The sequence below is a fragment of the Rhipicephalus microplus genome, chromosome 6 (assembly GCF_043290135.1).
Source record: "Rhipicephalus microplus isolate Deutch F79 chromosome 6, USDA_Rmic, whole genome shotgun sequence".
Classification (NCBI taxonomy): Eukaryota; Metazoa; Arthropoda; class Arachnida; order Ixodida; family Ixodidae; genus Rhipicephalus; species Rhipicephalus microplus.
This window is the reverse complement of record NC_134705.1, coordinates 4,196,887-4,222,200: the sequence shown is the minus strand read 5'-3', so window position 1 is coordinate 4,222,200 and position 25,314 is coordinate 4,196,887. Positions and strand designations below refer to the sequence as shown.

At 43.7% G+C, this 25,314-nt stretch overlaps 1 protein-coding gene across 14 annotated transcripts in view; it reads right to left on the bottom strand.

Moving 5' to 3' along the window:
* The window catches only part of LOC119167769 (SH3KBP1-binding protein 1), a 433,186-nt gene that overhangs the window by 156,768 nt on the left and 251,104 nt on the right, over nucleotides 1-25,314 (bottom strand). For all 14 annotated transcript variants that reach the window (XR_012884068.1, XM_075865768.1, XM_075865770.1 and 11 more), the window contains 3 exons: nucleotides 12,374-12,490; nucleotides 9,895-10,065; nucleotides 2,797-2,952 (listed from right to left, as the gene is read on the bottom strand). Coding sequence is in view for 13 of the 14 variants with exons in the window: in XM_075865768.1 (XP_075721883.1) it covers nucleotides 2,797-2,952; nucleotides 9,895-10,065; nucleotides 12,374-12,490 (444 nt within the window). In the remaining variant the exon portion in view is untranslated. The remainder of the gene's footprint in view (nucleotides 1-2,796; nucleotides 2,953-9,894; nucleotides 10,066-12,373; nucleotides 12,491-25,314) is intronic.

The window sequence follows — 25,314 nt, the reverse complement described above, 5'->3', positions numbered from 1 at the left end:
CAAGTAATTAAGATTCAGACCTTCATATTTTCTACACCACTTGAAATATTAAGAAACAAATTAGAGTTTAAAATCAGCATGAAAAACTAGCTTAGGTAGTGAAGTTTGGTTATGATTGAGCAAAAAATTTTACAAAAATTTTAGAACCCACGTCCCCCCTTAAAGCAACGGGACGATGCCTTTTTCAGAGGGGGGCAATGCCACGTTCCATCTCCCAAGTTTTGTTATCATCCTAAAACACTACACAATTCTCAGCGCAAACCGCACCTGCAGTTTTCGAGAAGCTTCCAAACTGTAGTAAACCATTTCGATAAGATCACGCCCACTCTGTGAACTATACAGATTATTCTGGAATCTACGCCACCGCCAGCGATAACGCTAGAACATTCGACGGCAAGAGTATAAATGCGGACGCGCTTCACCGCTTGTGAGTAGTAGTTGATCGACGGCCAACGCTCCGTTCGCCGCTATCAGTCCAAGACTGCTACTCTGATCGGACTTTCCATTTACCGGGCACAGGTTCACCCAAATAAACAGTTACATTCCAACACAAAGTCTCCTGTCTTCAGCCACGTCACGAACCCGTGACAATATGGAAGCTCAAGAAAAAAAAAAGAAAGAAAGAGAAAAAAACTGCACACGGTGTCCAGCTGGTCACGATGCGCCGAGGCGCTTATCTCCCACGCGTACTTTGCCCCGCAAATGGGGGGAGGGAAGGGTAGATGCTTGTACGTGCGGGCTTATCCTTTGGAGAGGAGAATAGCGCGCCCACGACTTTGACCAAAACGATTGCCGTGTAGTTATCGGGCCCACAAAGATCACTTCGTTTGCTGGACAGGTGCGGTTTGTTCGTGCGTTATTCAAACTCAGCGAAGTAAGAACTGGAGCACTTGTCAGTTCGCACTCATATCTGTACCTGTGATTATGTTTCCTGCCTCGTTTTTCTTTAAACAGCGCGTAAAGTGTCGAGCGGTAAATGTTGTTAGTTTACTTTCGTCCTCGTGCGTCGTTTGTGCTTGAGCAGCACACTGCACGTTTTTATCTGCTTGCCGTTCTCAGCGTTACATTCCAAGTTGTTGCTATCGCATTCAATGCTTCGCCCTTGCCGCGAAACTGTGACTATTATTAATTTCAAACAACTATATCGTCGCCACCGAGGGGATGTCAGACTAGGCGCTGATGTAAACTCTTAGAGATCATGGTGGCTATGGATCTTCGAAGCTCGACTCGTCACGCCCTTCTGTCTTGCGCTGAGAGTTCGCAGGTTCGTAACTTTCGTCATTAGCCGATTATTTCTGGCAACATGACGTGCACTTTGAATGCAATGCAATGAACGTGATAGCAAAAAATTGAAGTCTTATAAGAAGCAAGGCTGGCGGCCAATATCGCAGATCCAATATTGCGGAACTCTTGTAAAATGCTGGTGTGAACAAATATGGACGCTCCAGGGAGAAGTGCTCTTTTTACACAGTCCCTTCGTGTTGAAACCGCACTGATAATAGCAGAGACAGCAAGCGCACCAGCAATCGCGACTGCCCTTAAAATAAAAGTTCATTATTGCTACTCGAGCGATTCCCCCCCCCCCCCTCCTCGCATTGTTTCATGCTTGTTCAAGACAGGTGGTTTACTTTCTGTATGAGCATTCGACGGCAGTTCTAACACATGGGAGATGTTAGCTTATGCACTTCCCAGGCGATAGGGATGGGCCAACTCATTTGATCTTTGCGTCAGCAGCACTCGCGTGATTTTACCCACTCATGAAAGTTACGATGCGCAGGGGCATGTTACAGAACATTGCAGTGACAGCAAAAGTCCGCTGAGAGTGTCCACATAATTGCTGCGGAATTTTTACAATAAAATAAGTATCTTGGGCTAGCTTTGCCTTTAGCCTCCCGTTTGTTTAATTTGCACGTTTACTTTCCAAACTTTCGTACCGAAGCTGCATATAACAAAATCCTCTTTAAAACGAATTTTCCTGGGAATTTATCCATTTCATTATATCCAGGTTTAACTGTATAGGCTCCACCAACCACAGCACTACCTGCACCTTATCAGCTTGTCTCGAGGGGAGGAAGGCTTGAGAGCTTTTTTTTTTTCGTTCACTGTATCATGCAGCCCTTCTACTGTGTTTTCTACATCCGCTATTTCTGCTTTTCTGTAGCATATGTCCAACCGCATGTCACATCGCATGGCCCTGAAATAGCTCTTCAAGAAGACCACTTTGTGTTGGTCTGCATCATCGCATAACAGACACTTGTGCACCAAAATGCAATCATAGGCCATACACAGCGCAGTTTATGGCATGGCCGCACCACGATACCAGGACAGTCACATTGAAATGTAGAAGAATAACACTTTACCCACATTATAAAAAAGATTTTACTTACTGTCATGCCATGCTTGCCATCATGAGAGTATTATGTAAAACAAATGAAAGTGCTCTTTTTTCTTTGTTAGGTACGGCATTAATTAAAACAAGCAGACAAAAAAGCCAATGAAAGTTCCCAAGCAGGGAACACAGAATCAAGGCATGAAATGTGGATGAAAACCAGGGTGTCTAGTGCACAGCCAAACAAAGCCATTGATTCACTAATACTGGAAACAGAGACAGAGCTGCAGTGGAGTTACTGCCTAGGTCTGTGCATGTTTTTAATGCCTTTACAGTTTTACACCTTTCAAAAAATAATGTTAGCAGGGAGTTCTGTCCCTTGCTTCTCCTCCTCGCTTTCACGACAGACTATACGTGGTTGAGCATCAACCTCACGAAGAAGTATATATGCCAGGCTGTGCTCTCACCGCAGTCATTTCCGGCTGGGTAGCTGGCTGAGGGTTCAAGGTCTTCCAGGGAGACCACCTTGAAGGAGGCCAAAGGTGTTGACCCTGGCTGGGTGGAGATCATGCCCCGGAAGCGGGTCACACTCCATGTACGCACATGGCTATACTCGCTGCACACTGCATACAAAACACATGTCAGCTTATTCAGCCACTTGTCCATAAATGAATACCAGTTTCATAGAGGCACACATATGAAGAAACACATTTCTATGGTTGAGGCACAACACAGCAATAACAACCTGATGGGATTATTTTCTACATGATGCTCAATAAATTACTGACTTTCTTACTGCCCTTTTCAATGCATTACTCAAACATGGTGAGGTAACACCCGATTAGCCTGCAGCTAATCATGTTAGACAGATTTTTAAAAAAGGTGACCGCCATTCCTTGTCGAACTACCATGCTGTTTCTGTCCCCAGTAGCTGCTGCAAAATCTTACAGCGTGTTGTTGCATATTATGTTAATATATTTTTATCAGAATACAATATTTCATCCTAATATCAACAAGGTTTTCAAAAAAAATGTCTACAGTGACACAGCTTAATGTCTACAGTGCTTGAACTCGAACAGGTTTTACTATTACATACCGTATTTACTCGATTCTATCGCACCCTCGATTGTAACACGCACCCGATTTCCACCACGAAAAAAAAAAAAAGTAAGACATCGATTGCAACGCGCACCCATTTTTCTCGCTGGCCCGCACGATCACACCACTCGAAAAAAACGACTCCTTTCGGGAGTGTCTTCCATTTAAATATGAAGTACGGGCGAAGCTTGTGCCCATCTGACGTGTAACAGAGCATTGCCGTCGCTGTAGTTTTACCGTGGACCGATGTCAGCACGCGAGCTTGCTTCGCCCCCTTCTTCTCGACGGTTGTGGCGCCAGGCATGTCGAAGTAAAGAGGCGTCTGATCGGCATTCCTGATTTGCCCAAGCAGGTAGCCGTTGTTGCGCCGCAAGTTTAGGACGAACCTCTGAAAACTCTGAAGCTTTTCATCGTACTCCTCCGCAAAACTTTTCGCATATGCATGTTCCCCTTCGGAGGGAAAAGCCTTTCCTCTTCATAAAGTTAGTTAGCCAGCACCTGCTCGCTTTAAACTGGCTCCGCATTAGACCTTTTTCTAAGACTAATTGCATAGCCCGCACTTGGAGCAGTTCTGTCGTCACGGGCCGCTGTGCCACTCGCTGCTCAAGCACATACTCGCCAACAGCTCTTTAATTTGCGGAAACCGACCCTGCTGTGGTCCACTGAAGCCTTTGAGTGAAGCTTTGCTGTCGACAATCTTCTGCTTTTGTTTCCGCCGGTCCCGCACGCACGTTTCGGGAACTATACGGCCCGATTTCCGTCCGTTTCTGCACACGCGATGACTTTTCTTTCAAAAGCAACATCGTGGTGAACTCGAGTTTTAGGAGTCGGCCCTTCCACGCCATCGATGCTAATGCACTACTAGATGACGAACTCCTCAGCACACGTACGAAGTGCCTCACATAGGAAACACATAGGCAGAAATGGCAGACGCGCCATGCCGACGCACGTAGGGGGCGGCCATTTTGGATGTGCCGATGGCAATAGATTGACCGTAATTTTTTTGTTCGTACTCGATTCTAACGCGCATGCGATTTATGAACTCGCTTAACCGAAAAAAAGGTGCGCGTTAGATTCGAGTAACTACGGTACATCTGGGTAGACTTATGTGTCCTTTTAATTTTAGCAAGGCCTTTGACAAGGTGCCTCATGGAAAGCTTTTGCTTAAGCTTGAAAATATTGTGCTGTCTTTGGGCATTGTTCAGTTTATTCATGCGTATTTAAAAAACACAAGTCAATTTGTTGAGCTCAGGGGTTGTTCTTTTTCCATTGATGTTTCTTCCTGTATGCCACAAGGTAGAGTGTTAGGTCCCCTATTATAACTAATTTTAACACGGTAGCATTACAAAGCCTGTTTTGCAGAAAATCTGGCATTGGCATCGGTGTCATTGGTTGCGATCATCATCGTCACATGACTAAATAATCAAGAAAGATGCAAATAAAATAAGTAACGAGAATTCTGGGTACGGGTGGTCATCAAACCCGCGTCGTTTGGGTGGCAAGCGGGTGTTCTACCACACAGCCATGCCTCTGCTTGTGAATATACCATGAAAATAACTTCTTCTGCTTGAAAATGCAGTGCAAGTGACTTTCATGCTTTGCAAAAACATGCGTCCAGTATAGATACTTCACAATACAACATGAAATATTGCCATAATGATGAGTTGTACAAGCATACATTGTCATAGGGCGTCAGAAGATGGGATTATCATAATAACTTCTTAGTTCAAAAACCAGTAACCCACTACAAAAGGCACATACAGGACCACAGTGTATAGAACCTGTTCAGTTGCCAATTTCTCCGCATGGCCATACACTAAAAGTGGGACAAAACTTACTTCCAGTCCAGGTGGCACTACTGCAGCAACAGGCTCTTCGTTGCAAACGACAAAGTGTGAGCGAACAGCATGCATGGAGCTGCTATCCGCGCAAATATTGAATTACTTGAAAACACAAAGACGTGAATGTCTAGTTTTACTTTTTAGGAGACTGTGAAGGTTTAACACATTAGCAGGAATGTCTGAAAGCACGTTACGTAGTGTTCTACTTGCACGAACTATAGCAGGTATTCAGTGATCGGCGAATGCAGCGGCTAACAAGTTCAGTGCGACAGGCATGAGTATTGTTCAATGGCTTAGCAATTAACTATGACAACAATTTTTGTCAGCTAATGGGGTAGAAAGACTCCAAAGGTTTTGTGAAAAAATGTAACGGCAGAATTTCGTTGGAGCTGCATGAGTCATGCAGTGGGATCTGCTCACATTGTTCACATTATCCATGACTGTTTGAAATAAATTCTGAAAAAAAAAGAGCAAATAGAAACATCGCTTAACATCGTCAGGCGGTACGGCATATTTGCAGAAACACCCTCACAAGTGCATGACTACGTTGCATGTATTGTCACGCACTTTGATAGCGATCAAGCCTAGTCGGGACTGAATTTTTTTGCTGGCTTATACTTTGGTTTAGTACTTCACAATAGCCGATTCTTTTACAGCTTGCGAGGACACACTCAGAGCCTCAACATGAGCGAACAGTTCGGTCAGGTGTGAAAGCGCTTTGATAGTGTCAGATTTAGATGTCCATGCAACATATCCATTCGGTCATGAGTTTAATCCCGGCCGTGGCAGTAGCATTTCATAAGTGTACTGCGCAAAAAACAGATGGAAACAGGATAGTTGAGAACCAGGACAGACAAGTGCAGACTATCAACTGTAGCTTTATTGCAAGACCTCGGCAATATATGCAGGAAAGAATAAAATGCAAGGGAGGGCATAGGGGGAAGAGGCCCCTCGTGCCTTTTTCTCCTCTCCTTTGCCCTCCCTTGCTTTTCATTCCTTCCTGCCTACATGGCCTAGGACATATCTATTCGATCATTGCGAATGATTGCACTGATTTTAAAAAATATGTTGTATAAATGGCCACATGCTATTTCAGCAATCTCTAAGAAGTATAGATGAGTGATGCCAAAGCTGGGACATGCAACTTATTCGTGACAAAACAGTTCTTTTGAGAATACCAATAAAGCGAGCTCCCAGCCTTTATACTTATTCTCTCCACAACAACTCATTAAAAGATGTAGAAAGATACAAATATCTAGGCCCCACCTTGACAAAGGTGCCTGGTACGTGGTCCGACCCCATTACAAACATATTCACGGCTGCACTTAAAAAACTGGTTTCTTAAGAGGAAACTTAAATCATCCACATAAAAGACCAGGTTACTGGCATACAACGCCTGCATTAAATCAAAACAGGAGTATAGCTCGGTTGTTTGGAATCCTCAATAATATTGCCTTGACTGAGAAAGTTCAACAAAAGGCTGTCAGATTTATACTTAGCAAGTATAAAAGAGACAATTGGCTAACATAACTTATGCAAATTAACAGCCTGCAAACAGTGAAATCTCGTACGAAATTAATCGGCTAACGTTCCTACACAAAATTTTCTTTGGTGAAGTTACAAGTCTGCCCAACTGTGTAAAACCACTATCTCAGAAAAACAAGACATATCCACAAATTTTCATTGGCACCTGTTTTTGCTCATACCACGGGTGTCAAAAATAGTTTTTTCTCCACAGGACCACTACTGACTGGAACTAAATGCCAATAAGCGCTTTTCAGTCCAAAGATATTGAAAAACAACCTGAACCTTTTTTTCCTAAGTTTAGTTCTGGATAATGTATATACAGTGGAACCCTGATTATACCAGTTTCACGGAGACCACGCAAAACTGTCGTATAGCCCGGGTGTCATATAATAGAAAAACTAAAATTATAGGCAGAAGCACTCATTATCATCTTCATCAGCCTGACTGGAGGACAAAGGCCTCTCCCGTGATCCGCCAATCAACCCGGCCTTGCGCTTTTTGTTACCACGTTATACATGCAAACTTTTTAATCTCATTGGCCACCCAGCTTTTGTCGTCACTTCATTCGTTTGCCTTCTCTGGGAATACAATCAGTTACCCTCAATGACCAGCAGTTACTTAACATATGTGCCGCGTGCCCGGCCCATGCCCATTTCTTCTTCATTTCAAATATAATATCCTTAACCCCAGTTAGTTCCCTGACCCACTCTGCTCTCTTCTTGTCTCGTAAAGTTACAGATATTATTTTCCTTTCCATCACATGCAGCTTCGTCCTCAATTTCAGCTGGACCCTCTTTGTAAGCCTCCAGGTTTCTGCTCCGTAGGTATGCACTGGCAAGATGCAGCTGTTATATACCTTCTTCTTGAGGGTTAGTGGCAGATTACCATTCATGTTTTGAGAATACTTTCCGAATGCGATTTACCCCATCTTTATTCTTCTAGTTATTTCACTCTCATGGTTCGGCTCCGCGGCTACTACCTGTCCTAAGTAGACAAATTCTTTTACAACTCCCAGCGTCTCTCCACCTATCACAATATGCTTTTTTTTGCTGAGACTGTCGCACATGGCTTTAGTTCTGTGCATATTAATTTTAAGACCTACTTTTCTGCTTTCCATGTCCAGTTCTGTAATCACAAGCTGTAATTCGTCCCCTGAGTTACTCATCAAGGCAATGTCATCAGCAAATCGCAGGTTACTAAAATACTCTATTAACCTTTATCCCTAACTCTTCCCAAATTAAGTTCCCCGAAAATTCTTCTAAACATGTAGTGAATAGCATTAAAAAGATCGTGTCTGCTCGCGTACTGTGTACTGTCTGTTCTCTACGAGATCGTGTACTGTCTGTTCTCTACAAACTATTTATAAAAATAATAGCTGATAGAATTAAGGCGACATTAGAGTTCAATCAAATATAGGACCAAGCAGGATTTCGTACAGGCTACTCTACAATAAACCATATTCATACTATAAATCAGGTAATAGAGGCACTCAGCCCTGCCCAAAAAACAGGTTCAGAATAAGGCCATGGCACAAGCTTGTACCTCTGCAAGGAAAGTAGATTATGTTATTCTTGCTAGTGACACCTAATGGCAGCATTACTTAGTTAGAGGAGATGAATCTTTATTCTCAACTTAAAAAAATCAAATCCAACGCGCATCCTTCTACCGATGAACAAAGTCCAATAATCCCCTGTGCATGAAAACGTGACTGAAACCGTGTTGCCAACAGCTTCCCTTTAAGATAATCAGACACAGTGTCATCACTACTATATAATGACGACAGACCGAGAGTTCTCCTCGAATGCCTTCGTGCGCGACTGATCTGTGTGCATTGTGATTGGTTGGCTTGTTGATGTCCCGCTGTTATTATGAACATTGACTTCCAGTAAAAGTAATTTTGCACAATGAGAACAGCTGCATCGCGCCCTTGTGTGCAGGCGAGCCTGTGGCTGCCAGTGCGACAAAAGCAGAGATCAGCTGTATGTTGACCAGGAAAAGTTTCCACAGACTAAAAACATTAAAATATCAGCTATTCAGCCGGCTGAAGCTACTCTGTGTGGGTAGAGCTGGACTAGGTAACGACCCTGGATACATAGGCATGCGAACGAGGCGTATGTAGAAGCACATGAACTTCCAAGAAAATATATTTGCGATTCTAAGAGTACATCCTGTTTCTCCAATTTTCGAATTGTCAACCTACAGGAACAAAAGGTCATATCTTGCCCTCGTGAATATTTGGATGACGTTTGATTTGATTAAAAGTGTTTTTTGTTTCTGACGGAATCTGAAAGTCATCGTAAGATACAAGGTTGGCGTAAAACTGCTTTGTATAACCAAGGCTTTTAATACATTACTTCTATCAGAATTTTGCCAGGGCCAAACTAAGTCATCGTAAAACGTGGCTACTAATCACGAAACGGGGGGACGTTTGATCAAAGTTCCACTGTATATGGCGTGAGCTGGCAGCACCTAAGTGAACTATTAGAAGACTTTTGCTGCATATGAGTGTTTTTTTTTTTTCACTGTTTGTGTGCCATAACACAGCTATTCGAGTGTTCTGTAAGTTATCCGAATAAGTGCTGTGACATTGTACACTTTTCTATTTTTCGTTGCCCCTCTTACTTGGGCCTAAATATAGGCCTGCAGTGTCTGTAAATAAATAATAAAATAAAATAGATCAACTTGCACAAACCAACCACAGAGCTGGCATAAAGAGCTGTCAGCTGCCAGCTCTAATAAGAACACATGCTGCATGGCACCAACAGGCCGAAAAAAAGTGTTCCGCAGTAGCTGTCCTGGCAGCGTCGACATTCCCATGTTTAAAATGCACATATGTATACCCCATAAAGTGGACGAGGGGATGACCGCGCTGTAGCTCAGTTGGTAGAGCATCGGACACGTTATTCAAAGGTCACAAGTTCAGTCGCTGTCAGCAGCAAGGTGTCGTTTAGCGTACGTTGCTTTGTTCACACTTACAAAACAATTATACTTCTAATACCATTTCCTATACTTTACTTGTCTGTTAGTTCTCATTATTATTGTGCCTAGCAAAGAAAAAATGAGCCCCCCTTAAATAATTTCCCCTCCCGTTCTCCATACCAGATATGAGGTACTTCTCGGAAAGGACGACTCGGGTGACGGGGCTGCGGTGAACAGTGAAGGTTTGGAACAGCTGCGGACCGTGTCCCACTGTCTCCGGGTGCTGCACAATCACCCGCACTGTGCCAGCACTCGTGCCGTATGCTATCTCTATCCAGTTGCCGCACAGACCTGGGAGAAGAAGCAAAGACGTTGCACACCTCTACCACAAACAAAATGAGCCCCTCATATTTGCAGTGATGCTACTGGCTTACGTTGCTTTCGAGTGGCAAAAGTGGCTTTTGGAACAGATATTGCTAGAATCAAATTTAAGACACATACTGTGTTTAGAAAGAAATCAGTATCAAGTCATCGTTCCGATAAGCATACTTGGCTTCCTCAGAACAGAACTTTTGTGTTCTGGCTTTGAGATAGACAAGTTTGCTTGTCAAAATTTTAGCCCAACACAACCACTTTTTACAAATTTTTTTTTTTATTGCAAGCTTCCATCTACTGTTTCCTACCATTTTCTGAATAGTGTTTTTATGGCACACGAATGATAAAATCACTATGTTCTGCACACTATTCAACTATAATAGAGTAAAAAAAAAGGAAAATTATGTCACACATAGATAACCTGATCATATTTAGTAAAAGAGCCAATGACTAAATTTAAAACCATAACACTTTGTAACCATAACACTGAAAACCATAGCACGTGACTGAAGATCAGTTGACTGCACTGCCGATTTTTTGAACGCCACATTTTTCAGACATGCTTGCTAATTCAAGACGATTTCTCATTAGCATCACGAGCCTTGTCAATATCTATGTATAAATACATCTGAAATTTTCGACGCTGAAACTCTTCAGCGTCCAATTTTTTCGGCTGTTGGCCTACATTCTAGGTATGAAGCAGCATTACTTAAAAGTCCATACCTCTGTTACTTTTATGACCTCGTCAGCTTAAACGAGTGCTTTTAAGAGTCATTCGGCGTCACAAAAATTCCGCTTTGCAGCAATGCATAAATGCTATGGGGCGATGTTTAACGGATAAGCACCGAAAATGCTCGGAAGCGTGATGGCGGCAATGCGGCAAACATGCCAGTATATGATAAGAATCTTCAGCTAACTGCATGTGGCGCTGTTGTTGGCGTACAGCACGGTTTTAATCACTCACGCACACTGCCGTCCACACTGCCTTTCTGTGCAAATCAGCTAAATGCGCAGCACAGATGTGCTGCCTTCATGAACGAAAGCAGCTCGCCATCACCGCGTTCATGTGCAATCAGAAACGGAGTGGGCATCAAGAACACATTTTGATAACAAACATGTACATACGAAAAGGCCCAGGTAGAAACAGTGTCAGCTGCGTTCGCGATGCGCTCCACACAACTAGGAACAACTGGTCTCGTGTGGCAAATGGCATACGAGATGTCACCCGAGATTTTCGTACAGTGGCACATCTTCTAAGAGCACACACGCATCGCGGAGATCCGAACAAGTATTGCTCTATTTTGCTTCACCCTTATGTTCTGAGTCATCGTTTCCACACGTTCCATGCAATAAATCCGCAACCTATTCCGCGCTTTGCTGGCATCGATAGTGCTTATCATGCGACGCAAATTTGCAAATGAACATTAGCAGGTCCTGAATGTATTTACAGCAGCCTTGGTGTGCACCGAAGTGCCTGATAAGTGTTCTCTAGGAGGCTTTGAAGCTATTTTAGATGGGGCCGTGGCGATTTCATTACTTGAGCGGAATAATAAAAACTCATGAATCTTTTTTCAGATGACTTCGTGGTGCCTAGAAAGCCCCAAAAATCGGGCATTAACTGCGTCCTAACAGTGAAATATGGCCCAGTTTCGCTAGGCTTGGCTCGGGTTGGATCTAACGCAGGTGCACCGAGATATCGCTTTGAACGAGAAAACTTTAAGAAGTTTCGTTTCTAAAAGTCGGAGCACGCCCTTTGGTGCAGGTTGGGCGCAGACTCGCCAAATATTGAGGAAATGTAGCAGCGTGCAGCAGCCATGGCAATTTGGCGCAGTTTGGCGCAGTGGTAGTATCACTGCATTTGCTTGCCAACACTACAAGTCGAGAGTTACGAAATGCATTTACTTGTAAAGGCATTTACCGGTGCTCTGAAAATATTTTCTTCCTTCGAGGTTTCATTATTGTGGGTCCTGACTGCATTTCTATGTTTAAAAATTTCAGATTCAAGTCAAAGCAAATTGAGACCCTGAAATATACCTTGAAATATTCACACCAGCCTAGTAGTAAGACCCTCCAGTCCCCATAAACTTAAGCGAAGGGAGTGTTTTAACGAGAACAAAGAATGAAAATAAGTGCTTTTGGAGACTTTCAACAAGTGTCCCCCCTTTCCGAAAAAAGTTCCTGCCTACTCACCTGAGTCCAAGTATAACAAGACCAGAAAGCAGAAAAAAAGGTTTTCCTTATTCCTGACCCCTTATGCAAAACTTGATAAGATGAATGCACTAACTTGTCTTTGGGGTAAGGTAGACACTGATAGCTGTAATTGGGTCAGCTGACGGGTCCCGGTAGAGCTCGGTCACCAGCAGGTCGTTGTCCTTCATACGTAGCGGAAACTTCTGCATATCTGAGAGAAGGAAAGCACTTGCTTGTTGGCTGGCAACAAATGCACAGATTGCTGCAAATGCTCTGTAGAATTTGCGATCAAAAAAGGAATTTCATCTACATATTTTAGAGCGGCTATACAGTGAGATAATATTATTTATCAGAACAGACACACTGCTTATTCACGGATAATAAAAATAACGATAGCAAAGCGACCCATAAAGACCTACTCCATGTTTGTAAACAGTGGTAGATGCTGTCAATATATGTAGGTTTTATGTAGCGATGTCACAGCATGCTGGCTCCACCCAACTGTCCCAGCTCAAGGCTCTCATGATCACATGACAAGTGTCGAAGCAAGTGCGGAGCTGCCTTCAAGCACCACGCATCGGGACGCCTCCCGCATGTTTACAAGCCACGGCCGTGTCAGAAGTTGCAATAGTCATAAGAGGGACTCTGAAATGAACTTATGAGCCATGTTGATGTGTAGCTAAAGCTTTTATAACTACACCAAAATGTGATGTATCTTAATGGCAGGAATGTGGCTCATTTGTAAAATCTCATCGCCACTGTGGTAGTTTACGTCACCCGTGTACTTTTTAATTTGTTAACTAACGCAAGAATGACCAACCCAATTTAGCGATAGGCTCTAGGGTACGATACACAAACACACGGTGTAAAATTACATTTTTATGAATTTTTACGGTAAATCCTCGCATATAAATGCGCTAAAGATGTGATTCATAAAATGACAAGGCCGATCTCAGTGAGACTTTCATTCATCATACGCTTGCAATAATGTTTCAACAACATGCCATGAACAGAGCAGTTACATACCTGACAGGTCCACGGCTAAATTCGTACGCTCAAGCTAAGAACACAAAACATGTGCACATCGTAAACAGACTCAGCAAGCTTCCCGAGTGCCGTTTTCTGTGAATTCTCACAGCCATAAAAATCTCGTGAAGCGCACAGCAGCCAGAACAGCCCAGCCCAGTACACTTGTGTCCAGTGTGTCATTGTAGCCGCATATAAGGAAAAGCATTGTTGAAATCATCTTTTTGTTCGCTGCTCATGTAGAAAAGAACACATGCTTGATGACCAAGTGACGCCTTTAGTACCCGCAAGTATATAACAAAGTTCTTTTAATGGATCTAAGACTTCGGCAGTTCACGAGTAATCCTTTACACCACGAATGATCCTTTACACATGACAATGCTATCCACAACATTCACATGCTTTGAGGTACGTGTGCTCGCCTATGCCACCTCTCAAGGCTTACTCCAAAAAAAATGTGTTGCAGCACATTACAATTACAAATGCTTGACAAAGTTAACCCTATTTGCAGGGTAAGCTGCTCCAAAAAATAACCAATGAATCAGCATCATAGTCAAATTCTCGTGTTTTACAGCTGCGGCTAATTTTCTTGCGACAGTCTTCGTGAACAGAAAACTGGAAAAAAAAAAAAGACCTGGTCCCTCTTGAGCCTTCCCTCGCAAATAGCCGTAATAGCACATCAGTGCACCGTATTTTTTTCTTTGCACGATGACAAACAGCAAACACCAGCGAAAACACAGCAGCAACGGTAGTAGGCATCATGGCTTTTGCCCACCACACGTAACTAAACGCCGATGACAGCGCCACCGCATTTTCGTGACGTATGTATGGTAAAATGTGTCTATAATGACTATTGCTTCTATAATTGCTATAGCAATGAAAATGCATCAGTAATCGCTATATAATTGCTATTGCAATGAAAGAAAATGAGGTGAACAGGAAACGCATGTTAACACGAAAAAACCTAAGACATTCACAATCATGGTGGCTTGGTGACCCGAGGCCCCCGCATTCGGAGAGCTTCGTGTCAGACAGTGTAACCGATGGTTTCCTTATTCACCCACTCTTTTCCTGAATTATCTGAGATGTGTCACTGATTATGCGCTAATCTTTTTTCTCGTTGAGTATTACAAATAAGTTCTACAGAATGTAGTGATAGCCTCAAGAGGTCTCTTCAATTCGAGATTCATTCTGGCATGCATGAAGGTCTAGCAATGATAGGCAAGCTGAGGCCTTCTGAATAATGCCCTCTACCACCGTACAGCGTCCATGTAATGCGAGTCCTTACAAACCCTACCTCTGTGAATGTGAGGAACTGTTTCTACAGATGTTGAAGGCACAAGGGCGAGTTCCTTCTCCTAACCAGAGTGGCTACTGGCCCCTGAAAGAGGGAGCACCTGTTTCTGAACTGTTAGCTGTGTGGGAGTACAAAAACATGGCACTACATTCGGGAGAGGGGGGCTTATTTATGCTAACAACAAACGAGGGTTTACGGCCATACACATGACGCCCTCTTGAAAAAGTGCTATGTTAGTGATGATGTTAGCATTTCCCATGAAAAAGTTCAGATCATGTTTTACAAACATGGATTTTGTGAACAATCTGCACACACATCTTTACATCAATCTAGCCAAGTAACGCTTCAGCATTAAAAATAATTTTTCTAAAAATGGTACTTTTGTGACCTGTAAAAATTGCCACAAATACTAAGAAAGTTCCTCACATCTTGGGTTGATATGTAGCCCACCATAGCAATTTGTATCACCTAGACGAGGTATATTCTGACACACACACAAACAAAAAAAAACTGCCAGGCCTGCGTGGAATCTGCAATACAGTCACAGCGAAAGCTGGAAAAGCGGCCTTCTGGAGCTTTTTTTTTTTTTAGACACTCTTGTGGCAAACACATTTGCATGGTACCCACTATGACATAAACCATTATACAGTGAGGCCTTGATAATACAATCATGGCTCATATCGACTTCGGGGTGATAAGACTTTTTCTTTGGTCCCCGCCAAGGTCCATTAGCCTGTAATGTAACGGAATACAGTTGTTGTGAACCAATTTTCACCGGGAAATGTTTGATTTGAAGTGCTGTCAAGGATGATGCACTCAGCTCTGGCAAGTCTTGGCACTCTCCAGCAAGACCAGTTGCAAGAAAAAAAAGAAACACTGCAACTGGAAACAGTGCGTAAAAAGAACTGCAGAGGTTGCTACTATTGTGTTGGTTAGTGGCACCCCCTCCTAGTTGTGAATAGTTAGTGTTCGCTGAAGAGAGTTGTTGTTTGGGTTCACTGTTGACCTGCTGTTCCGCTACCATATCCTTAGGAGCTCTAGTTATGCCTAGGTTACCATCCCCTGTGAAGAAACAACACAACAAAAAGAACCTATATCGTAAATGGTGTTGCATACATGGTTGGCGTTTGGTTGCTTACTGTTGCTGGTACAATCGCATTGAAAATCATGTATTGTAGCATTGGGCTCATTAGTGTCTGCTGTGAAAGGTGTTTCTGGGGCTTTGTAATGAGAGCACCTCACGATGATAAAATTACCAGAGTAAAGCTTTTCCTGTGAAACAGATGTGTTCACGTCTCTTTTGAGCTTAATAGCATGCTCATTGACATAGCTTTTTCTTTGCCTGGAACTAGAAATGTGAGACGCCATCTCCCAAACGGTGGTGCCTGCAGAGGTCACTACTGCTACTGTGTTGGCCAGTGCCCATCTAGCTGCTCTGAAGGCTCTGTACAAAGTTGAATGAAGGACAATTGTCGTTTGGGTTCAGTATCGGCTGGCTGCCTCGAAGTGGGCTCAACACACTCCGGCCATGGCTTGGCTACTGCCCGCTGTGAACTGATAACACTATGTGGTGTCAGAAGCATTGAATATCGACGCCGTGCTTGGCCAACATCTCTACCATGTCTATTGAGGAGGCTCGAAATAGTTTTACTATCAAGTTTCACGCGCCTGAACTGTTCGACTTCGGCAACACCAGGAGCTGGGCAACGTGAACCAGTTGCCTTGAGGGCTACGCTGCAGTAAATCTTGGGACTCAAGATTACATTGGAAGAACCACGTGTGCACTCGCTACCATATTGTATGGGACCCAATGCTCATCCACTCGACTCAATCTCACTTGATGGTATGTCCGTGACCTCGTACAAGACTACGGCTTTACTGCGCACGTCGTGCATTCTAATAATTACCTGTTTCACAGCCACGAACAGCAACAAAACGAGACTATGCTGAATTATGCAGCTTCATGAAAAGTTGCACCTATCCTTCCACAGAAGTCCAAAAGAGACTAGTTTTGCGACAGATTTGCTCTCGGCTTGTACAATTTGTGTCTTTCGGACAAGCTTTGCCAAAGTGCTAAGCTCCTTCTCCAAGAGGCATGGACGCAAGCACACCAGGCGGAAGACGCAGAAAAAGAAAAGCAGCAGTTAACAACTGACATCTGCAAAGCCCAAGCGCTTTACGGATAGACGCCATGAAAATGCAAAAGTCTGCTCACCATCACCAGAACATGAAGTCTCCTTTGATCATCACAATGGCGAAGTCTCGTATTAGAGAAGGACGCCACGCTCTTGGTGTGAACGTACACAGGAGACGCGATCGGATCGAACCAAAACAACAAACATCTATTTAACTGCTTTTAGATCGATGATATGGTCAGCCAAAATATTATAGATTGATTGTGATCAATGTGCTATAACATCGTTACACAATATTCCACAACACTCAACAACATAACAAACACAAGGTGGCGAACGCTTGACTCCCCACGAGGGCCCGCGATTGACAACCTCCTGTGCTGCCCTCACGGGCCCACCGCCAAAGACAACCATTCGTGTCAACCACCATGCGTCAAAGAGGCCCGCTCCTCTCTCATCTGCTGCCACGCAGGCTTGCCGCCAAGTGTCACCGCCGGCGCTACCGTTCTAACCATGATGATGATGGTGGTGGTGGTACATGCTCATGAGCACGACGCTACCTACTGCTCGATAGCTGTGAACCTGAAATGCAACCTACGCGCGATACATGTGCACTACGAGCACAAACGACTTTACAGGGAGCGTTAGCACCCCCACATATTTGCAACCTTCAAATCATGTCCGAAAAAAAAAAAAAGAGAGAAATCCGCAACGCAAGCTCTAAGAAAAAATGAACACATGTCCCCAAAAAATGTCTGTGCACCACCACACCACCACCGGTCGACAGTGCTGCACTGTCCAACTGGACGACCTCGCCCCTGTGCCGGTCCCGCAACGGTAACGTTGCCGTTGGCGCGAGGGACCGTCACACGCGCAGACACGTTTTCTGGCACTCACGAGGATGCCGCACATCAGGCAGTTGCGCAGGCCCCAGGCAGTTCCATCACCCGGTCTTTCGACCGCATTCGTTGCCAACGGCGAAGACGACGTCCAGAAGACAGCCAGCCGCGGGTTGCATCAATCCTGCTGCGTACACTCAAAACACTCAACAGGACAATGCAGTAGGGCATAGGGAAGGGAGTTTCGAACTTTTCGTCCATGTGGTAGGATGGTCAGTACTGCAAGCAAATACATCGGCAGCGGCCGAGACGCCCAGTAAAAATAATAAAATCAAGGTCACTTTTCCCAACTCGTGCATCGCAAAATAAAAAGTGAAAAAAGCAGAGTGGAAAACCTCAACGCCACAATCTACCTATTTGTTCCACGTGCGACAGGCGGCTGGGCAGTGCCTTACGCCTAATGAATCGCTTGACAACTACCGGCATCCTCCCAACACCCAGCCCAGGCGCAGAAGAGGCAGCCGCAAGGAGACATCTACTCAGTAAGATGGCCCTACTCGCTCGCTGCACACAGCAGCTTGCCGAGCGATCGACGCCCACAATCCCGGACGGTGTCACGACCCAGCGTCGTGCTGCAACGACGCTCCATTCCCTGAGCCCAAAAGAAATAGAGAAGCTATTTAACAACTATGCGGCTTCTGTAGTCACTCGATTCAGGCTTGGCCTACAATCGACATGCTCTAAGCTTTGCTCATTCCAGGATGCAGACCGAATGACTCTTGTCCCAACTGAACAACGTTCTTTAAAACCAACCACAAAAAAAAAACCACTTGCGAGCAGAAAAAAAAAGAAACTCAACGAGCCGATAAGTTCAAACACGTCACAACCACTGATTTCCTCACATACTCGCGTCTCTCCCTGAAATTTGCATGTCTTTGTCAATGCGAGGGCCTTTGAGAAAAGCTGTAGTGAGTTTCCATCATGCTCTCAGTAACTTCCATTTGCAATGTCAATGACAACACTCGACTTGGCGAGAAAGTCTCGACCTAGGATTAGAGACATTGACAGCCCAGAAAAATGCACAAAACAATGTAACTTCACGCGTCTTTCCCAGCGGATCACTAACCTAATCGTGCTGCTCGATTGTGCTGTGCCCGTAGCAAGGTAGAAGATGGTGTTGCTTTGTCTCGAACGAATGTTGTTCTCGTGGAGATGGCGCAACACATCGTCGTTAAATAAAGAAGCACTTGCCCCAGTATCCAAAAGTGCTACGAACATTTTTTTTAGGTATCGTTAACTCGATTAGCGGTGGGGGCTGGTCTACAGCATCACCTGCTTGACAGACTGAGGGTGCAAGTGATCCGATCGCATCAATAGAATTCCTGATCACCGCGCGGTGTCGAATGTGGTTTACCGGTGGCGCCATCAGTTTCCTGAACCACGCGTTTACTCCTGACCTGGTGTGCGGTCGCATTCGCGAGTGATGTGCCTTGGTGCACCACACCGATAGCAAAGATCGCGGAAACGACGCCGGCTCAATCTTAAGTCACCTCGACCCGGTGGTCCTTGCTGCGAGTCGCGCCGCTTGTCAGACCTTGTGTTCGCGTCAACCGCGTTCCTGCTGTGGAATGTCACGTGCGGGAAGGGGAGGGGGGTCTACGAAGCACGTAAGCATAGGGGTTCAAAGCGCAGTCTGACAGCTCCCAACCACGTGTGGTATGTACTCGTCAGCGAACAATGCTGACGCGTTACCCCTAAACGCTTCTGAAGCGCCGCCATTCCACGCAGAGCGAGGCTCGACTGCCCTGTGGGCAAAGGTGGGCGATACGTTCGTGCTCCGAGGATGTCACCCTAGGCCTACTTCACCCCACCTCAAACAAAAACTTGTACCGAACTGTGAAAACTGACATCAGATGCTCTAAGAGCTTCACGTCAGGCAGCCAGTACGGGGTCCCGAAGTGGAGAAGAGCGCCATGCTCTTGGAGTGAGCAGACACAGTAGACGTGGTCGGACCGAACCAAAACAACAAACATTTATGTAACTGCTTTTAGATCGACAATATCGTCAGCCGAATTATTATACATCCATTGTAATCAATATGCTATAACATCTTTACACAATATTCCACAACACTCAACAACATAACAAACACAAAGCAGCGGACGCTTGACTCACCACGAGGGCCCGCAAGCGACAACCTGCAGTGCCGCCCTCACAGGCCCACCACAAAAGACAACTGTTCGCGCCAACTGCCACGTGCCAAGGAGGCTTGTTCCTTTCTCATCTGTTGCCACGCAGGCTTGCCACGCAGGCTTGCCACCAGGTGTCACGGCTGGGGCTATCGTTTATGGGAGCGGCGGCCACGAGCGCGCCGACTGTAGGAGAGAGGAAGAGAAGGACGATAATCGGGTATGCGCTAGGTGGCACGTGGCAGCGGGCAATTGCGGCCTGGGTTCCAGTCAATAAAGAAGGTCCCTCGTCTGGCTCCACGTCTTCACTGCAGGGTTCTGGGCCAAACAGCCTAGAAACCCCCTACACATTCTAACCATGATGATCATGAAGAAATATGATCATAGCCACCTCAGAAGGACAATGAAATACTAAGTATGGCATCAATTTTTCGCAAAGAAAAAATTTTATTGATTTGTGCAATTTTTTGTTTCCCCTCTACATCATGTCCCACTGAAGACGTTTAATGCCTTGCAACATAAAACAGTAAAGTATGACTAAAAGTGTTGTTTTTCTGCATTTGTTTTGCACAAAGGGGCACATTCATGTGCTTTAGGTGTACTGTACACGTATTCCCTTTGTGGAAGCATGGGTGTGTAGCCTAGCGATAAAGACACTCGCTTCCAGAGCATGAGGGTACGGGTTTAAATCCCAGCGTTGGAAAAGAAAACTTTTGTTATTTTATTTATACTGAAGACAATATTAGGTATGACGAACAACTCGCGGCGCTGAAAACAGCGCAGTAGGGCCGTAGGACCCTACGGGAGTGTCCACTCTTTATGTATGTTTGTTTATGCGATGATGATGGTGATGATACACGCTCGCGGGCACAACGCTACCTACGACTCAATAGCTGTGAAACCAAAATGCAGTCTACCCACGAAACACGTGCGCCACGAGGCGCAAACAACTTTAGAGGGGATGTTAGCACCTCCACACAATGCAGCAACTTGTACTATTGTAATATACAGCATGCAGCTCACTTTGCAACTGTAAGGGGCACAACTCCGCAGCTCGGCAGCAGTGCATCTTGAGCATGCAACTAACACTATCTGCTTTTGCAGCTGACGACTGTTTCATCCCTGGATTTGTTACGCCCGTGTCAAGAACAAAGTGAGAGCTGCAAGATCACAGAGCCCCTGCATTTCGGCCTTGCCACGCTCTCGTCAGGATCTCACGTGGTTTCTTTGCCCCTTCTCTACCACAAAAGGGCAAGACCGCATGGCTGGCTTTAAAAGGCGACGAATCGACGACCAGGCTTGCAGCTCGGCAGCAGTGCATCTTGAGCATGCATCTAACGCTATCTCTTTTTGCAGGTAAAAACTACATGTTCAATTTCTAAACTCCAATCTATGCACTGCTGTCAGACTGCATCCAACTGCATTTGCAGTTTCTCTGTTTTTACGTTACTGAAATTCTACTATGACTAAAAAGCTTGTGGATGAATTGCAGGCTGAGATGCTTTATGAGCTGAAAGAAATAAAAGAAAACTTAGCAGAACTGAATGAACTTAAACAAAAAATCAACGACCTTGGGGCCTTGAAAGTATTGATCAAGGTCGTTGTAACAAAAAACAAAGAGCTTAAAGTGCAAAATGCAAAGATGGCACGAAAACTTGAGGAAATTGAGGCGTACCAACGCTCCAATAACTTAGAAATTAATTGTGTTCCGTTGATACAGAGCCAATAGCCATCGTTAAAATGATTGGCGAACTAGTTACCGAAAAAATTTAAGAGCCTGACATTGATGTGTGCCACAAAGTGCCAACAGCCAAGCATAATGAACATAACATAATTGTTCGATTCGTGTGCTGCATCAAGAGCAATGGTTTCCTCGCTAAAGTACGAAAGAAAAAAATTGATACTAGAACGCTTGGTATTGACGCAAATCGTCCAGTGTTCATCAATGTCATCAATGAGCATTTGACTAGGCAGAGCAAGCAGCTATTGAGTGCTGCGAAACAAAAGAAGGGTGAGGTTGGTGAGAAATATGTGTGAAGCGATGAAGGGAAATTAATGGCAAGGCGTAATGAAACATGTCCTGTTTTGCATATTTTCAACATTGATGACATTAGCAAGGTTATGACCTAATATTACTCCTCTCAAAACATTTTTTTTTTTGTTACTAAGGCTTTATCATGGCTTCAATCGATAATTGTGTCTATCACGACTACCGGTATGTTTTGCTTAGCAATACATCTGCCAAGCTTGAAAAACATATATCAATCCTTTATTTAAACGTCCAAAGTTTAAGAAATAAGCAAGACAGAATTGAAGAGTTGCTTCAACAGACTGAAACCAATCTTGACAGGCTTTTTTTTTTTAAAACATGGCTTTCTGATAACAATTACCTCTTTTTGCTCGATAACTGCACCTATGCTCGGGGTGATGGCTTAGCTGCATATGTATGAAATGATCTGAACTTGGAAATAATTTCGGATTTTACTCTAAATAATCAACACGTTGAATGCCTCACCATAATTCTAAATACGGGGATTATTTCAGTAGTTTACAGACCACCTTGCAGAAACAAGAAGGATTTTTTAATTATATGGATAAATTTCTATCTTACCTCAGCGAAACAGGCAAAATGTTCGCCACATTAGGTGATACAAACATTGATATAATGGCCGAGAATGCGACTACTACTAGAGCATGTAAGCAGTTCATATACTCTTACGCATGTTCAAATACTACAAACCTGCCAACAAGAGCCATTGCCTCTAGCGCTATCCTATTAGACGTTTGTATCACCAATGCTCATGTTTTTTCTGTGACTGCCGGTGTCCTCTTCATTGAAATAAGTGATCATCTCTCAATTTTCTGTTTTCTTCTCTGCTGTAAGAAATTCAAGCCTAACACACTTTCCTATTGCCTCATAGATACGACGCTAGCCCATTTTCGCTCACTTATTAGTGAAATAAATTGGGAATCAGAAATTCTTGAAAGTGATCCAAATAAGACATACAGTTCCCTTTTTGACAAACTCATTGCTGCATACGATAAAGCCTTCTCGCAACATAGCATTGTAAAATGTCCTAAAAAATTAGGAAACCGTGGGTTAATGCTATACTTTTCTCAAAAATTAAAAGAAAAAGCCAAATGTACCACACTTTCATAAAAACACGAGACATTCATCAGTTGGCTGAATTTAAGGCCTACCGTAACCAAGTACATTCAAAGCCAAGAAAAGCAAAGGAAAAATACTATGAAAAGGTTTTTTCGCATATATATATATATATATATATATACAAATCCAAGAAAAATTTGACTAGAAATTAAAACGTTGTCAGGAAAAAAATGTTACTTGTGAAGACGTATGAATATCTTCGGTAAATGGCACCCTTACAGACGACAAAGCAGTCATTGCCTTAAATTCTCACTTTGTCCAGTGCTGTAATAGCACTACCTTTCAAAATCCGAAAGATTCAAGATTCCCTGTAGTGAAACAATCTGTGCTCAATTCCCTTCTATTATTTCCTATGACTCTGAGTGAAGTTGAAGAGATAATCGGAAGTTTTAAGTGAAATGCAGCTGCTGGTTTTGACGCTATACTGGCCTCTCCCGTAAAAGATGTATCAGATATATCCACAGCCCAAGCCCATATTATCAATAAAATGTCCCAGTACAAAATTTTCCCAAGCAAAGTTGATATAGCCCGATTCTCCCCAATCAACATAGGCGATGCAGACCAATCAGTGAATAATTTCAACCAATATCAATACTCCCGCTCTTCTCAGAACTTTTTGAGACTGTCATTAACTCACGACTAGAAAGATTTTTAGATAAGTATGCTATAATTAGCACATCGCAGTATAGATTTCAGAAAAATAAACATGTGAGAACGCACTCCTCCAAGTAAAACACGAAATATTACAAAATATTGAACATCGTTGATACACGATTAGTGAGTGAAGTGTGCGAGTGAAGAGATTTTTAAAGTTGGCGCGGCAAGGTGAGGAAGACGGGCTACTGGCAACAAGTTGCCTGTGCTAGCGCGGCAAACAATGGCCAATGAAAAATAACTGAAGAAAACGGAAGACAGAATCCAGAGCCACTGCACCAGAGAAGGAGGAAGAAGAAGAATCGTGCGGGTGGTTGGAGGCGTCTAGGGTGCAGCGTGAGAGCTCATCGGGTGCAGGTACCGAGGCGTCAAGGCGATGACAATCACGGGGTCTTGGAGACCATTCAACCACCACCGAGGCTATTAACTAGTTCCTGGCACGGCCTGGTTCTGGTGTTCGAGCTGAAGAAAGTGCCACAGATGACGTCCTCTACCGGGAGCGGGAGCGTGCCGTCGGGCTACGGGCCTGAGCTTATGCACTCCCACCACGACAGACTGTTGAAGGGTGTAAACTGCTGGTGAGCCGCATGTATCTTCTTATGCGTTTGGACTCCAACCCAAGAACTCGAAAGACTGTTTAAATTCGTAGAGGTTTCCCCTCGTTAACGAGAACTGTCAGTACTTGTTAGTTTCCTTTTTGCTGATCTTAGCATTCCCTTTTTTGTGTGTTTTTTGTTTTTGTGAAAATTTTTTTTTTTTCATGCAAATGAAATGCTCACCTCCTTTTCTCTCCAGAGAATAACGTTTCACAGCTAGCCCAACTAGCTTTATTTACCGAACCTATCACCCACAGTGGATTTATTCCTGGACTTGTATAAAGCATTTTACAGTGTGAACCACGAAATACCGTTATCAAAACTTCACACTGGATACGTGGTACAGCATTAGAACTCATGCGAAGCTGTTTAATGGACTGTTTTCAGTATGTTTCTCTCAATCAGGTGACCTGTCCACATCTTAAAATACAAACTGGTGTACTGCAGGTATCTATACTAGGCCCCGTATCATTTAACATATACATTATTGACCTTCCAGGCATTTCACATACACTGAACATTGCAGATGACACTAATCTTTTATTTTCGAGCCCATCCTGTAAACAGACCGAAAAAAAATCAATGATTATTTAGATCTATTGTCTGACTGGATGAACTTAAACAAACCTATATTAAATGTGATGCAAACTAAATATATAGTATTTAATCTGATAAATAAACCAATGCCTATAAATATTTCTGTTTTATTCAAAGAAAAGCAGATAGAATGAGTAGCAACGCAAAAGTTTTTCGGTGTATGGTTTTCAAAAAACCTCTCTTGGGACAATCATCTAAATAAGCTCAGCAGTGACCTTAGCAAAGTAGTAGGCTCCACATATGAAATTAGTAGTCATATACCACTAAAAGAAGCAATGTACTGCGCCATTTTTCACACATAACTTAGTCATTGTGCATTAGTCTGGGAAGCAACACCGCAAAAAATTATGGCAAATTAACTAAACTGCAAAAAAAGGTAATAAGAAGTGCCGAAAACTATCATGGTAGGCCGCGAGACTTACCCACACACGATCTTTTTTATAAACATTCATTGATGAAAGCAAATCAAATTCACTATTATAGATTATCATTGCTCATAAAAAAGCAGAGGCTCCCATATTAGTAGTTCACCA